This window comes from Urocitellus parryii, chromosome 5 (assembly GCF_045843805.1).
Source record: "Urocitellus parryii isolate mUroPar1 chromosome 5, mUroPar1.hap1, whole genome shotgun sequence".
In the NCBI taxonomy this organism is placed as follows: Eukaryota; Metazoa; Chordata; class Mammalia; order Rodentia; family Sciuridae; genus Urocitellus; species Urocitellus parryii.
In genome coordinates, this window is record NC_135535.1 from 7,220,663 (window position 1) to 7,237,321 (window position 16,659).

General features: G+C 43.9%; 1 protein-coding gene across 1 annotated transcript in view; it reads right to left on the reverse strand.

The window, feature by feature from the left end:
- Positions 1-1,043: 1,043 nt before the first annotated feature.
- The window catches only part of Mei1 (meiotic double-stranded break formation protein 1), a 79,101-nt gene continuing 63,485 nt past the window's right edge, over positions 1,044-16,659 (reverse strand). Inside the window, exons 22-31 of the mRNA XM_026405912.2 lie at positions 15,271-15,375; positions 13,344-13,454; positions 12,880-13,064; positions 9,015-9,096; positions 8,651-8,826; positions 3,369-3,450; positions 2,794-2,900; positions 1,792-1,923; positions 1,518-1,630; positions 1,044-1,089 (exon numbers count right to left, since the gene is read on the reverse strand). Of these exons, the coding sequence (XP_026261697.2) occupies positions 1,044-1,089; positions 1,518-1,630; positions 1,792-1,923; positions 2,794-2,900; positions 3,369-3,450; positions 8,651-8,826; positions 9,015-9,096; positions 12,880-13,064; positions 13,344-13,454; positions 15,271-15,375 (1,139 nt within the window). The remainder of the gene's footprint in view (positions 1,090-1,517; positions 1,631-1,791; positions 1,924-2,793; positions 2,901-3,368; positions 3,451-8,650; positions 8,827-9,014; positions 9,097-12,879; positions 13,065-13,343; positions 13,455-15,270; positions 15,376-16,659) is intronic.

Below are 16,659 nucleotides of genomic sequence, written 5' to 3' on the forward strand. Positions count from 1 at the left end.
TTTTTTTAAAATATATTTTAGGTGTAGATGGACATAATACCTTTATTTTACTTACTTTTATGTGGTGCTGAGGATCGAACCCAGCGCCTCGCACATGCTAGGTGAGCGCTCTACCGCTGAGCCACAATACCAGACCCTGTAACCTTATTTTTAAACTGCCAGTCGCAAGATCAATTTAATGGTTTGTAATTAGCACTTTTTTTTCTTCTTTTTCAAGCATCTAGCAAAACCTGCTCACCTCTCTAGTCCACCAATCTCTAAACCACGTTCTGCGTCGGTCCATTTAGGACGGAGTTAAGCCCGTTTTGCGTGTGATCCCTGCGCTGGGGCTCTCGCCTGGGGGGAAGGGAACCGGAGACCCAGGCTGGGCTGAGTTCAAAACAGAAGTAGGCAGAGTTAGGGAGTGCAGACTACGTGCCAAGCGCCAAGTGCACACAGTAAATAAGAACTGCTCGCATGAGTATATAAAACAAGCTTTGAGGGAAAAGATTTGAGGGGTCCTACTTTAGCCAGGGAAGGGCTAAGGCTGGAGCACTTTAGCTCAGCTAAGAAGGCTGAGGATTTGACCTTCCCTGCCTGGGAATTAATATCCCTCTCCATCTCCATATAAGGTGAAGCGCCTCTCAGAATACTTGGATTGCAGCAGCCCCAACTGCAGAGACCTTTGGACAGCCCAGAAGATAGCTGTGGCCTAATTGATGTTCTATGGGTACAACTGAGGCACCCAGCAGATGCTCCTTGAGGTGTTATTGCCCTAATAAATCTGCCTCTCTCTCTCCCTGAGGAAACCATCAATCCTTTGCTGAAATAATCCACTATCCAACTAGCTGAGAAACCAGCTCCAGGGAGACAAGTTCACAGTTAAATGTTTTTGGAGAGTCCATGCAGGTATGGGTGTATAATTTTATTTCTTGATTCCATTTCCACAGTGAAGTAAATGGCTTCAGATAAATGACAGCAATTATCTTTTCCCCACACCCCAATTATGCTCTTTGTCTCCAGGTCTCACTTCTCTCAGTTTCTGGGTCATCAAGTCCTGAGGCTCAGTCTCTGATGTGGGACATGGATACAGCCACCCCTCCCAAGCAGCTGGTAATGAAACATGAGAGGAGAACAGCAGAAAGGTGGAGCCAACTGTGGGGAATCACAATTCCAGGGCCCCCAAAAGGGCTAGAATGATCACAGCAGAGATGCTCCTAAAAATAGTGGCATGAATTCTAGAACAGGGACCCGCATATGTGGGCTAAGTAGTTACTATAACTGTTCTGTGGGAGGGGAAAAGAGCCAAGGAGTCTGCCAGGGGTTGGGGTGGGAAGCACCTCCTACACCACAATGTCTTTGGAGCACTTCAACAATTCCCCAAGGAGCCTCTGACCACTGTTACAACCCTAGCTTTCTAAGGGATTTGCCAATCACCAGCTCTTCCACTTGGACTGAAGAGGGAAGCATGATGCCACAGCCTTCATAGTTTGGGTAACCTTGCCCAGGCCAAAGCTCCAAGATGCAAGAAAGGATACAGGATGTCCTGCGGGGGTGGGTGGTCTGAGAAGGCACTGAGGGACAGGCCCTCCAAGGAGGCCTGTAGGGTCTGGGTAGTACTGTGATCAATCAGGAGGCCCATACTCTGGACCTAGGGGAGAAGAGGGTAGTGAAGGTAGGACTTCTCTAAACATCCCCTACCCCCTGTACTTCTGACCTCCTAAGGGCTGCTGTAGCCAGATCCAACCTCCAAAAAGATGGGGTTGAGGGTTGAGCCCCACAGGGGTTGCATGGCATCCAAGTTTCACCCACCTGAAGGTAGAAGTCACGAAGAGCTCTGCGTGTGGTATTTGAGAGGGTAGATAGGTCTGCCAAAGCTGCAACTTGCAGAACATGACCCACCTCTTCATGAGAGAGGACACTGCTGCTGTTGTACCGCACAAACTGGCCCAGGAAGAGAAGCCCCAAATACCCAGTGATTTGGAGGAAATGCCATTTCCGGTGCCCTGCTGTACTGGGCAATGAGCTGGGGATCCTGTTTTGAAGTCCATAGAACCCTGCCTTCAAGAGTGCTGCTTTGGTGGGTAGGAGTGAGGTAAATGAAGCAACTGAAGTCCTGAGGCAACTTTCCCTAACTGACCCTCTGGCCTTGCCTGCCTCCTTCCTCCCCCAGCTTTGCACCGTATACTAATGGCCAAGATGAACTGTGCATTTTCCGTAACCTACCACTGCCTGCTTTTGTATCTGGTGTTCTCATTTCACCTGGAATACCTTCAATACCTTCCTCCTCTCTGCCTATTAATCCTTCAAGCCTCAGATAAAATGTTACCTTCACCCTATAAAAGCAGTTACTCTCTTCTTTGTGTTCCCATACCAACCAATGATTTCTTTGTAGATCCACTTCACTACCATTCATAGACTCACTGCTTTGTTATTTATTCAATGGACATTTACTATATGCCAAGCACTTAGCATCTCTTCCACTCTACCATGCAAAACATATTCGACTCTTCATTTGTCTATCTCCTTCTCTAGATGGAGGAACCCTTAGAAGCTTAGATTTTGGCTCACTGACATCCTCGGCAGACTTGGCATGTGGTGACAGAAATAAGAGAAAAGGGTCAGGGTCTTTGGGGTGAGGATATTGGATATTCAAAGGAATTCTGTGAGGAGGCCTCTTGGAGTCGAAGGTCCACTAAGCCCCTCTGCCTTATTTGAGGATAAGGGTTACCTAAAACAAATGTCCCAAGTCTCTTCAGCACCACCCAGCTCATGACATTTTTCAGACCATGGGGCCATTGTTTCTGTACTTACCAGTGTCATAAGCCTCAATATCTCGGATCTAAGGAAGGAATTTTCTCCAGCATCCAAGAGAGTAAACAGCAAAAACCTATTCCAGGGCTGGGAGGCCACATGGAGCGCTGCAGGCAAAACCAGTCCCCCAAGTGGTTAATGCTGCTTTTCCAAAGCCCTGAGGACTAGGCTGACACTTGTCCTAGTGATAAGCTTCTCCTAGTGACCCAGCTTCAGGCAGGCCATAGGACAGCCTGCTCCAACAGGTTTCTTTCTTTCCTGAGCTATCTATCCATCTGTTCTGACTGGCTCAGTGAAACAGTATATCCCATGATTGTGGGAGGCAGGCAACAGGAAGGGCTCTGCCATTTAAGAGCATTTTGAGACCATGGCTGGGTAGGTCACCTGACCTCTCTGAACCTCAGTGTTCTCATGTTTATAAAGGGTATGATAGTACCTTTACGGTATTATTAAAATTAAACAAGATGAGTATGAATTACACAACAGGGGATGGAAGCCTTTGAAAGAAAGGTAGCAAGGGCTGACCTCCTCTAATCTCCCCCAGGGGAACAACATAGAACGAGGAAGATTTCTACCAAGGTCTGGGCTCCGGGCATACACGTAGTCAAGCAAGGCCTCCAGGCAGCCAACACAGCCCTGTGACAATAGAGGGTCCTTCTGCAAAACAAGACAAAAAGCAAAAACAAGAAAGGAATTAGGGTCACATTTTGCTACCAATAGGTTTTGGTGTTAACTAAGAAAAAAAAAACATTTGGTAATCAAGAGTTATTTGGATTTCAGAATTTAAGATTTGGGATATGGCCATGTAGATAATTAAGAATTCTTGTCTTCATCTATCACCCATAAACAGAGCACAATGCCTTTTTCAAGACAGAATTTTGTTTCAGAAAAGAAGATGGACCTTGGGCCCTACTGAGAGATTCACATATTACAGACATTGGAAGACTCCAGTTTATCTAGGCGAGTGGGTTTCAACCAATTTTTCAAAAACAGAAACCTTTCATCAAACAAAATTTTATGCTAATGATCACATGAAAAAAAATCTCATGATCATCAGAAAAATGCAAAACAACACTATCAAGAGATACAAGTACATACTCACCAATGACTAAACTTGAAAAGTCTGACAATACCAAATGTTGGTGAGAGTGTGGAGAAATTGGAACTCTTATTGGAAAGGTAAAATGGTATAGCCACTTTGGAAAACAACTTGACGGTTTCCTATAAAGTTAAACATAAGTACCTTATGTGGTAGGCAGAATTTTAAGATGGCCCATGACTTTTACTCAGATGATCTCCTGTGATTTTATTATATGGAAAAAGGGAGATTGTTCAGATGGGCCCAAACTAATTACATGAACCCTTTAGAAGTAGAGTTGTCTATCTGATGACAGAAGAAGAATCAGCAAGTTAAAATGTGAGAAAGACTCAATGTGCTACTGCTGGTTTGAAGCTGGAGAGAACCTGTGAGAAAGAATTTGAGTAACCTTAAAGAGCTGAAAGAAGTCCCTTAGGAAGAATCCATTTGTCCCAGGGAAGCACCCCGCCTAGTTAATACTTTGATTTCAGCCTTGTGGAACCCTAAGTGGAGAATCTGGCTAAGCCTACCCAAACATATAACCTACTGAATTGTGAAATTATAAATGAATGTTTAGACCATTAAGTTTTTGGTATTTTGTTACAAAGCAATAGAACACTAATGCATCATTTGACCCAGCAGGTCCACTTCTAGGTATTTACCCAAGAGAAATAAAAACATATATCCACATAAAGATTTGTACTTCAGGGGCTGGGGATATAGCTCAGTTGCTACTGTGCTTGCCTAGCATGCATGCACAAGGCCCTGGGTTCAATGCCCAGCACCAAAAAAAAAAAAGAAGGAGAGGAGAAGGAGAAGGTTTGTACTTCAGTATTAAAAGCAACTTTATTCATAATGCTAAAAATCTGGAAATCCCAAATGTCCATCAGTATGTGGAATAAACAAATATAATATAGCCATATAAAGGAATATAATTTAACAATAAAAAGAAACGAATTAGGGGCTGGGGTTGCAGTTCAGTGGTAGATCACTTGCCTAGCACATGTGAGGCACTGGGTTCAATTCTCAGCACTGCATATAAATAAATAAATTATAATAAAAGTCTCATCTACAACTGAAATTTTTTAAAAATTTAAAAGAAGAAATGATGGGGCTGGGGATGTGGCTCAAGCGGTAGCACGCTCGCCTGGCATGCGTGCGGCCTGGTTCGATCCTCAGCACCACATACAAACAAAGATGTTGTGTCCACCCAAAAAATAAATAAATAAATAAATATTTTTTAAAAAAGAAAAGAAAAGAAAAGAAGAAATGAATTACTGAGGGGCTGGGGTTGTGGCTCAGCGGTAGAGCGCTCGCCTTGCACATGCGAGACCCTGGGTTCTATCCTCACCACCATATAAAAATAAATAAGTGAAATAAGGGAATTGTTCCAACTACAACAAATAAATATTTTAAAAAGAGAAATGAATTACTGATACACACAACAATACTAATGGATCTCAAAAGCATTAAGCTAAGTAAAGGAAGCTAGACACACACCACCATATATCATATAATTTATATGAAATTCTAAAAAAGTAATAGTTTAGTGACAGAAAGCAGACTAAAGTTTGTCAAGGGTCAGAGATGGGAAGAGGACCCTGACAGCAAAGGAGAATGAGGAAACTTTCAAATTGTCAAAACTCATCCAATTGTACAGTTAAAAATTGGTGAATTTTAGGGTTGGGGTTGTGGCTCAGTGGTAAAGTGCTTGCCTAGCATGCATGAGGCACTGGATTTGATCCCTAGCACCACATAAAAATAAATAAATAAATAAAGGTATTGTGTCTAACTTCAACTAAAAAATATTTTTAAAAATTGGTGAAATTTATAATATGTAATTTATAGCTCAATAAAACTATTTTTTTAAAAAAGCCACCTAACAAAATCCTGTGCTGTCATCATGCTTTCTTTGGAACAGGCATGTGTGGCCTAGAGGTTAAGTATCAAAGCAGACTTCAGGCTATCTGAATCCTTGCTTGCTCTCTTACCATTTGTGTGACCCTGAACAACTTACTTAATCTTGTTGAGTGGGAACAAAAAGATTATGTGGCTTGCAGAGAGGGCTATATGAGAAAATGGAAGTAGTGTTTAATGGTGCTTGGCACTAAGTAAACTCTCAATAGTGGTGAATGTCTTCATGCAATGCACAAAGAAAAGTTCTCACATCTTTAAGCAACCCTGAACCTTCTCCACAGAACTCCAAAGGTATTCAAGGCACATGGTGTGAAATGGTTGAGCTAATCCACCCATCCCGTTTTATAACCAAGCAAACTGAGGTCCAGAGAAAGCACTTGACTTGAGGCTACCTGGGTGGCAGGTCTAAGCTAAAACAAGGGTCTCCTTATTCCAGATCCAGCACTCTTTCTTCTTCTCTAATCTAAAATTAATTCAACAGGTAGGCACTTCTGGCCTTTTCCCAGGTACCCAAGACTATATACAGCCATGGGTCAGCATGCCACAGTTTTCTCACCTAATGAGGAGCTCTGGCCCTACTGCCACTTTAATTAACCCTGCATTCATTCAATCCCTGGATGGTGGGTGAGGAGCCAGGGGGCTGGGCATTAGGAAAACTAGGGACTATTGCTCAAATAACAATAGCTCCTGTTACCAAGATGTACTTCCTGGGACACTGAAAGAATATGAATTTTGTGACCAAAAAGACCTACCTTTGAATCCTGACCTGAAGGTATCTGATCACAGGTGTATTACTTAACGTCTCTGGGACTATTTCCATGTCCACTTTATAAAGAAGTCATATGATGGTCAAGTGCCTTGCAGAGAGCAGGCACTCAGCACACTGTATTCTCTCTCCCATCCTCTTCACCTCCTACTCTCATAGAATCCTTAACCTGACATTAGCATCTGCTCCTGACGAAATGATCCTGAGTTCATTCAAGTCTATAAAACTAATTAGCTCCTGAAATACCAATCTTATAACAACATATTCCACTCCCACCCAAAGCAGAAAGACAAGTCTGAGTAAGAAAGCTCTCTGCCTCTTCTCTGGGCAGACCTACCCTTTTCCCCTTACCCAATTTCCCCAGGAATGTAGCAGGTAGATTTGAGTCAGAAGCCAGCCTGAAAGAGCTCTGCAATGATTTGAATTTATCTCCCAAATTTCATGTTTTGGAAACTTAATTCCCAAAGGCATTTATTAATGGTATTTGAGAGATGGGACTTTTGGGAGGTGATTAATCCATTCATTGGTTGATGGGTTATTGTGGGACTGGCTTTATGTGTTTCCTACAATCTGTGGAGTGCCTAAATGGCTAGAATCATATCTTGTTTAATGTGTCCTCATTTTTTCATTCAACAAACAGTACTTGATGCCAATTCTGTGCCAAGCTCTATGTTTTTATCATGTATAAGGGAATCATTTCCCCCTCCCTATTAGATAAAAAGCATTTCTTGCACTAAGGAGGGACTTATCTAACAGATAAGATGCTAGCTTAACACCTGAATTAAGTGCCACCAAGAATTAAGGTATTAAAGTTCCTGCTCCCATAAACTTAAACTCTTAAGATTGTGGCCAGCTGGCTAAGTTTCCGTAATACAGCACACTTTTTTTTCCCTCTTGTGAGCCAGCTCATCTGGCTAGGAGAAAGAATGGTTTAAAAGTTCATTTTGGATAGATAGGATGAAGTATAGCAAAATATTAATGGTAGAGACTAAGTGGTGGGTGGATGGGTGTTCATTATAAAATTCTCTTATATTTGCTGAATGTTTAGAAATTTCCGGCAACAAAATAAAACATTCTAATTCAAGTCCCAGCCATGCTTCACTATATGTTTATCAGCAAATAAAGCTGACATATTAATTTTCATCAAACTCCTGAATTCTTAACTAGTTTTGAGCCCCCAAAGGGAAAAGAGATACAAAGATGAACCAGACTAAGTCCCTGTCCTTGAGGCTCTCACACTCTGGTGGCGGATACTAGTATGAAAATGGAAAACTTAAAACAGAGAGCTGAGTGCCTGTCATGATAGCTACGTGATCCCTGAAGAGCCCAGAGCCTTGTGCATAGATGCAACACAGGACAAGATTCAGCCTAACTAACTAAACACAGGGCCCACTCCCAGGACCCCCAACATCCTTCACAGCCAGATACTAAGTGGAGAGGCTCAGTATATAATGGTTGGATAAAAAATGATCTCCAAGGACTCTGAACTATAAAACATTCTTCTGAGGTGATGAACATCTGTGTTGCTTGCCCAAGATCCATTCCTTCTTCTGGTAACAATTTTCCTTCAGGTTCAGTCCATGTGGGCTGTGAAGAGGTGGCCATACACTCATACACTCCAGCTCCAGGAGAAGGCACAGGCCATGCCAATCAGAACATCCACATCCTGGCCATGGTGATGGGTGCACTACCCACACCAGGCTAATGAGACTCAATTCTAAAAACTTCTGGGAAAGAGAAAGTTTCTTTCCACTGAGAGGATATAAGCCTGGAGCTGCTATTGCTCATCCTACCATCCTTTTGAGGTCAAAGCTGACAGTGAGGAATGCAGAACCAAAAGGTGGAAGCAGAGTTCTGATGGCACTGTCTGAGGCTCTGGGACCCTGCTGTGCCTGAGGCCATTTGTGACCCCTGGACTTCTTCGTCAGGAGCTCAATTTATGCTTCATTTCTGTCACTATAGCTTGAAAAGTCTCAACCAACCACCCTCCAGGACCTGTTGAGAATACCAGGCTCTTGACAAGCAACACCCCCTCTTGTTATTGCCCTAAGAGAAGCAGTTCCCACGGCCAAGGTCCCACTCAGCAAGGGCCTTACCTGAACAAGGAGGTTCTGTAGTCCAATCACCAGGGCCAGCACTTGTGATGTTCCCAATGGAGCTAGAATATTATCCTCGGGAGCTGGCAGTGGCTGGGACCCTGAGGGTACCAGGGCCACCAGGGCAGAGGAAAAGTTTTGCTGCAGTGCTGTCCGCAGGAAACGTAAGATGGCAGCTAAAAGCAGAAGACTCCTCACACCCAGTTCCTACCTCTTTTCCTACATCCCACCCAACTCTGTCACAGGAGAGGAGACAATACTGATGAGATAATCATGGAGTGACCACAGGCTGGTTTGGGTGGGGGGCCTATCTCAGAATCTAGAGGAAAAGCTCGTTTTCTAATGGAGACTCCAGGGCCCACACCTGACAGCAGTGCAGGCTTTTTCTTCGGAAAGCTGAGGGCCTTCAATAATTGGTCCAGTTCCACGGACAGTGTCTGGTGAACCTGGCAGGGCAGGGGGTAAAAGGCTAAGCCCCAGTTCTGGGAGCCTAGGCAGAAAATAGCCTGACCCCATACCTTTCCCACCCCCCACACCACATACATACCCTCTGCATTGTAAGGGGACAGAGGAGGCCATACAGAGTCTTCTCAGACTTACCTGGCTTCAGGAGTGTAAGGAGGAAAATCATGCCTGTATCTAAAGAACTAACTATTCTCCCAAATCTCCCCTATCTTCAATGGCCTCCTCCACCAGAGAGACTTCACTAGCTATATCTGTGGTTCTGTCTCTGGCTCTACCATCACCCACCTAACTCAGAAGACTTGTAGTTAGACATGAAAATCAAAACCCTTCTCTGCCACTTCCCGTGTGGTCTTGGCAAGTCACTCCACCTTTATCAGCCTGCCTCACTTTCTTCCTTCATGAAATGAAGACTACACCTCCTGCATCCTCCCTTCAGAGCAACTGTAAGGGAAAGTTGAGGATCAACCTTGGTGAACATGCACTGAATGTCACACTGTTCTCAGCACAAGCTGCCTAAGGGCAGGAACTACTACTCTGCTTGGCTGTGTCACAGTTTGACACAAAGCAGTTCCTTATTTAAGTTTCTTATTCAAACTAAAAAGTTTCTTCTCAGCAAAAGAAACAACTAGTGAGGTGAATAGAGAGCCTACAGATTGGGAGCAAATCTTTACCACAAGCACATCAGATAGAGCACTAATCTCTAAGGAATATAAAGAATTCAAAAAGCTAAACACAATAAAACCAAATAACCCAATCAATAAATGGGCAAAGGACCTGAACAGACCCATCTCAGAAGATGATATACAATAAATCAACAAATATATGAAGAAATGTTCAACATCTCTAGCAATTAGAGAAATGCAAATCAAAACCACTCTAAGATTTCATCTCACTCCAGTCAGAATGGCAGCTATTAAGAATACAAACAACAATAAGTGTTGGCGAGGATGTGGGGAAAAAGGCACACTCATACATTGCTGGTGGAACTGCAAATTGGTGCAGCCAATAGGGAAAGCAATATGGAGATTCCTTGGAAAACTGGGAATACAACCACCTTTTGACCCAGCTATCCCACTCCTTGGTCTATAAACAAAGGACTTTAAAACAGCATACTACAGGGACCCAGCCACATCAATGTTTAAAGCAACAAAATTCACAATAGCTAAGTTGTGAAACCAACCTAGATACCCTTCAATAGATTAATGGATTTTAAAAATGTGGCATTTATACACAATGGAATGTTACTCAGCAATAAAAGATAATGAAATCATGGCATTTGCAGGTAAATGGATGGAGCTGGAGGAGATAATGCTAAGTGAAGTTAGCCAATCCAAAAAAAGCAAATGCTGAATGTTTTCTCTGAAATAAAGAGACTGATTCATAGTGGGGTAGCGGGGTGGAGCATGGGGGAAATAGATGAACTCTAGATAAGGCAGAGGGGTGGGAGGGGAAGGGAGCAGGCATGGGGTTAGAAATGAAGGTGGAATGTGATGGTCATCACTATCCAAAGTACATGTATGAACACACAAATTGGTGTGAATATATTTTGTGTACAACCAGGGATGTGAAAAATTGTGCTCTGTATGTGTAATATGAATTATAATGCATTCCACTGTCATGAATAAATTTTTTAAAAAAATAAGTAAAAAGTTTTTTTTAAATCCCTGTTGGGCTGGCTCAGTGGTAGAACACTGGTCTAGCATGCACAAGGCCCAGAGTTTAACCCCCAGCACTGAAAAAAAACCTTAAAACTCTCTGTTGGCTGATGGAAGCAGCAGGTTCTTGGCAGAAGAATCAACCTGTAAAAACATATGGAGAGGGCTGGGGTTGTGGCTCTGTGGTAGAGTGCTTGCCTAGCATGTGCAAGGCCCTGGGTTCTAACCTCAGCACTACATAAAAATAGATTAATAAAATAAAAGTATTGTGTCCAACTACAACTAAAAATAAATATTAAAAAAATATGGAGATGTCATGCTAATATAAAAACTTATATGGGAACTCTGTACTACCTGCTTGATTTTTCTACAAATCTATGTAAAACTGTTCCTAAATAAAGTGTATTAAAAATAAATGTAGGGCTGGGGTTGTGGCTCAGTGGTAGAACATTCATCTAGCACCTGTGAGGTACTGGGTTTGATCCTTAGCACCACATAAAAATAAATAAAATAAAGGTATCGTGTCCATCTACAACTAAAATAACTTTTTAAATAAATAAATGAAATTGAGTGCAGTGGGGCTGGGGATGTGGCTCAAGCGGTAACGCGCTCGACTGGCATGCGTGCGGCCCGGGTTCGATCCTCAGCACCACATACAAACAAAGATGTTGTGTCCGCCGAAAACTAAAAAATAAATATTAAAATTCTCTCTCTCTCTCTCTCTTAAAAAGAAAAAAAAAAGAAATTGAGTGCAGTGGTGCACGCCTGTCATCTCAGCAACTTGGGAGGCTGAGGCAGGAGGATTGCAAACTTGAGACCAACCTCAGCAACTTAGCGAAACCCTGCCTCAAATAAATAAAAAGGGCTAGAGATGTAGCTCAATGGTAAAGTGTCCCTAGGTTCTGTTCCCAGTACCAACATAATTATAGAGATGTGAAAGAGCAGAGCTGATTGAGAAAAAAACCACACACTTGACCATCGGACAGGAAAGAAGGGCAGAAATGACAGGAGTAAGGCTGCAGAGGGCCAAGCCAAGACAAAAAAACTGCCAAAGGAGTCTGGAGAGAGTGAGGACAGATGACAGGACATGCAGTGGAGGATGAGCTGCTAACCAGGAGATGGTAAACTGGCCACACAGGGGACAAGGACTGATAATCAGATCAAGGTAGAGTATATGTGGTAAAGACAGAGGAACACAGATGACTGGCCAGGTGTAAGTCGAGGGCCAAGGCAGAGCCATGGACAAGGTGCAGGTCCCAGGGAAAGGTTCCTGTCTCAAATCAACCATATGCAACAACCTTCAAGGTCTGCCAGTGTAGATCTGCTGCAGCTTGTCACCACCCCATGAGCCAGGATGATTTTTGTCTGGGAGGAGCAGCCAGCCTTGGGGAGATACCTGAATGTGAAGCAGCCCTCTGGGGAATTGCGTATGTGATGACAAGACACAGGAGAGAGAGGCAGGGAGAAACAGAGGTGCCCTGTGGATATACCCACTGCTCTTCCATTATCTGTATCACCTTCCGGAACACTAACAAAGACAGCTAACCATGTGTGGCACTTCACAGATTGCCCTTCAGCATTTCAAGGTCATGGGCTGGCTCCTGGCTCCCTGTCCAATCTGACCTACACCATTCACATTCTCCTACTCACATTCTAGCCACAGAGAGCACCTTACTTCTCTCCAAATATGGACCCTATGTCCTAACTTTGTGCAGCTTCATGTCTTTACCACATATACCCTACCTTGAGTGTCTTTCTCCATAATCTTCACTGGGTATAATCTTTCTTACTTTGAGGCTTTGCTTGAACTACAAGTCCCTTAAGTACAGGGAAAATGCTATATTCCTTTTTTATTCCTCTTGTTCCAAGAATACAGCTTGGCATGTAGATGATTCATGTGTGTTAAAAAGATTAATTTAAATCAACTTTACAGCAACTGTGAGATGTTTTGCACCAGTTTGTAGGTAAAGAAACAAACTCAGAAGTAGTTAAGTACCTTGCCAAGCTCACACAATTAAGAAGCCAGAGAGTTGGGGCCAGAATTCAGGCTTTTCATTACTTCTTTGAAGTGCCATCCCATGCCTCAAAGTCGTGGAGTGAGAGACTAACCTGCAAACTGCCACTGTGTTGGTGGGCAGAAAAGGAGGCGGTGAGCAGCCAGGCAGAGCACAGCAGTGCAGTCCTGGGAGAGCTTGCCTCTGCCCAGGTGGGAGAGCCCATCTCTGTCCAGGTTAGTGCCAGCATCTTCTCCAGAAGCTCTATCAGAGCTGTGGTGCTCAAGAGCACTGCAGCAGCTATACGGGAAAGGCAGGGCAAGGACCACATGTTACACAGGAGCACCAGATGCTCAGCACCTAGAGAGGCTTCAAGCATATGAAAATAAACAAAAGAATTAGTATGAGGCCCTAAGAGTCCCAGAATCATTGAAAACCACAGGTTCTCAGAACCAGAGAGGACCTATGACCATGAGCCACACACACACCCCTAGTTATTTTTTTAAGACAAAAAAATTGAGGGTCACAAATACTGCCCAGTACCCTTCCTCTTCGCTGTCCCCCCCTGGGCCCCTGCACCTCTTTTCTGACTGCTGAGTGTGGTCTGATGCAGGCTCCAGTACAGGAAGTTGAAGGAAGGCTGCAGGATGTCCACATCATTGGGACTGCACTTCCCACACAGTTTGCTCACTGTAAGAAATGAGTCTCCAGTGACCTACTGAGCAGTAGTCCGTGGCTTTAATGCACACCAGCAGTCACACTTCTCATAGATGAGAGCCCACAACTATTGATTTCAGACTTCAGTCTTGGGGAGCAAGCACAAACTAAGTGCTCCTGACATTTCAGCCAGTGGAAAGTGACAAACCTGAAGGTATATTCACACCCTTTATCTGAATACCCAGGGATGCTGCCCACAGCTGCAGATTAGCCAGAAAAGACTGTGTAGGTGGAGCTAGTCAAGGGCATCCTTTAACTGTGTATATGCTGTCACAGACTCCAGAATGCAAGGGTCTCTAGAGGTCATCCAGGCCAACCTATCACCTTAGCATGAGTCCTTGCTCCATGAGATCATCTGGCCTCCCAATTCTCCTAGCAATGGAGCACACTGCCTTCCCATGGGAACTCTGTCATAATCATGCACAGTTCCCAGCTCTTACCATATCCTCTCTCTCATATCACCTCCCTCTGGCTAACTCCTTAACTATTAGTCAGCAATTAAGATTCAGCTCAAAGTTCACCTCCCCAACAAATACACCTGTAATCTCTTGAGGCAAGATTAGGTCCTCTTCTGCATTCCCCATCCCTTAACAGAGCAGATATTACACTGAAGAGTAGACATCTATAGAACATTTCCTTCTCCTCCTGGGAATCACCACTCCCTATCTCCCTATACCTTACTAAATTCTTGTTTACTTTTAATAGCCATATTACATTCCGACTTCTCATTGGCTTGTGGTCAACCCAATAAGCAGGTCTCTCCCCACAGTCGTCTCCCCTCTTGAACCATAGTCCTCTCCTCCCAGTGCTCTCAAATAAAAGTCCTCAATTACAGATAAATATCTACTACATCACACATAGATTTCAGCCTCTTACTCCTTTTTGTTAGAGGCCCTTTTGAAGGCTTATTTTTATTACACACAGATCTCCTTCCAGCTTGATGGTAGCCTTGGTCAGACAGGAGAGTAGTGATGACCAGCACCAGGCAGTGGCAGGGTCTGCAGCCATCCCCAGAGACCCTTTCTGAGCCTGACACTGATCATCTCTTGACAAGGACTATGCTCTGGCAGGAAAAGTGTCCCCTCCTCCCCTATAGCCCAAGCCTGAGTCTACAGACATGGAAAACAAGTCATTTTTCCATTAATTTCAAACAATTGTCTCAACAATTCTTCCTGCAGGTGCTGCCTATGAATCAATGACTGCATTCATGAACAGTAAACGGTTCCAATGAGGAGAAGGGTGTGCGTAGGAAAGACACCTAGAGAACTGTGAGCGGGGGTCATCAGAGCTGAGTCGGCTGTGCAATGAGGTGGAGAGCTGACTTGGTCCCAGGAAACATGAATTGACACAGCTAGTATTTGTTAAAGACCTACCATGTGCCAAGCACTATGTGGCCTTCTGCATCTATCAGACCAGGCATTCCTAATCTCAACATCAGGGAAGTATCATTATCTTCCCTAGTAGGAGTCTAGGTTTGGTATGAGTAAGGTGACTGCCGAACACCACATAGCTAGTGACTGATCTAACATGCAAGCCTGGGCCTTCCTTACTACAGAGCTTGTGCCTGTCAACACAGGTATTGGCCAGCGATAAGGGTGAGGGAGTTTCCCAAACACTCCCTGAGAACAAGCAGAGGAACCCCCAAAAGATCTCTCAGCAAGAATCCCCTGGGGACAGACTGAGCTGCTAGCTTCTTCCAAAGAAATGAAAGGATGGAAGGAAGAAGAGAACACTAGCATACTGTAGGTCTAGCCCTGGGCCCTTGGCACTGTCCCAAGCAGGGAGGCACCTTGGTGAAGCAGTTTCATGGCCATGCTGTCCAGTTCTTGCTCTGATTTGTTCCTCAGCTGTACCAAAGAGAGGAGGCTCAGCAGCAGCGGCAGGTTCCCCGAGGCTGTCAAGAAGCAGGGCTGGTCAGGAGCCTGAGCTCAGATCACCTGAAGGTCAGATATCTCACCCTGCCATAAACAGCCCTGAATCAGAGGCTGAATTCTCTATTTCCAAAGGATCAGGTGGTTTCTTGGGATTTGCCACTTCTTCCTTCTTCATGGGGGACACGGCAACAGATACACGGAGTGATAACTCTGGATTGGTACCAGAAATTCATTATTTCATTTAATGCATTAAAAACCAGGTGAAGCTGGGCACAGCAGCTCACACCTGTAATCCCAGCGGCTCAGACGGCTGAGACAGGAGGATCTCAAGTTCAAAGCCAGCCTCAGCAACTTAGCAAGGCACTAAGCATCTCAGTGAGACCCTGTGTCTAAAAAATTCAAGAAAGGACTATGAATGTGGCTCAGTGGTCAAGTTCCCCTTAGTTCAATCTCCGATACAAAAAAAAAAAGAAGCAAATATTGTTATTTCTATTCTGCAGTTAAGAAATTGAGGCTCACAGTGGCCAACTGGCTTTTTTCTTCTCTTCAAGGTCCACAGCTAGAGAAGGGCAAGGTTCTATAGTCTGAATGTTTGTGACCTACAAAATTCCTACACTAAAATATTTGCTTGTTCATTCATTTGTACTAGGGATTGAACTCAGGGGCACTTAACCACTGAGCCATAAACCCACCTTTTTTTTTTGTATTTTAGAGACAGGGTCTCACTGAGTTGCTTAGTGTCTTGTTAAGTTGCTGAGGCTGTCATGATCCTCCTGCCTCAGCCTCCTGAGCCACTGGGATTACAGGCATGCAACACCATGCCTGGCTATGCTGAAATCTTAATCCCAATGTGTAATGGTATTAGAAAGTGGGATCTTTGTTAGGTGACTATGTCATAAGGCAGAGCTCTTGTGAATGGGATTAGTGCCCTTAGAAAAGGAATTCCAAAAAGTTCCTTCCCTTGCCTCTTCTACCGTGTGTGAGAACACAGTAAGATGTCTATGAAGCAGCAAGTGGAGCTTCCCCAGACACCAGGTCTGCTGGTAACTTGATTTTGGATTTCCCAGCCTTCAGAACTGTGAGGAAATAATTTATTTCTAAGTCACTGTCTATGGTATTCTATAATAATAGCTGTAACAGACTGAGACATAGGACCAAGGCTTGAACCCACATCTGAATTCTGTGCCTATGGCCTTTCCACTATACATTCCCACTAAATCTGTGGTTCTTCTGCAGTATTAGCAGTTAGACATGTCTGGTTCTTCCTTGTAAAGAAAGAATTAGGTCCTTCAGATGCTCTTAAA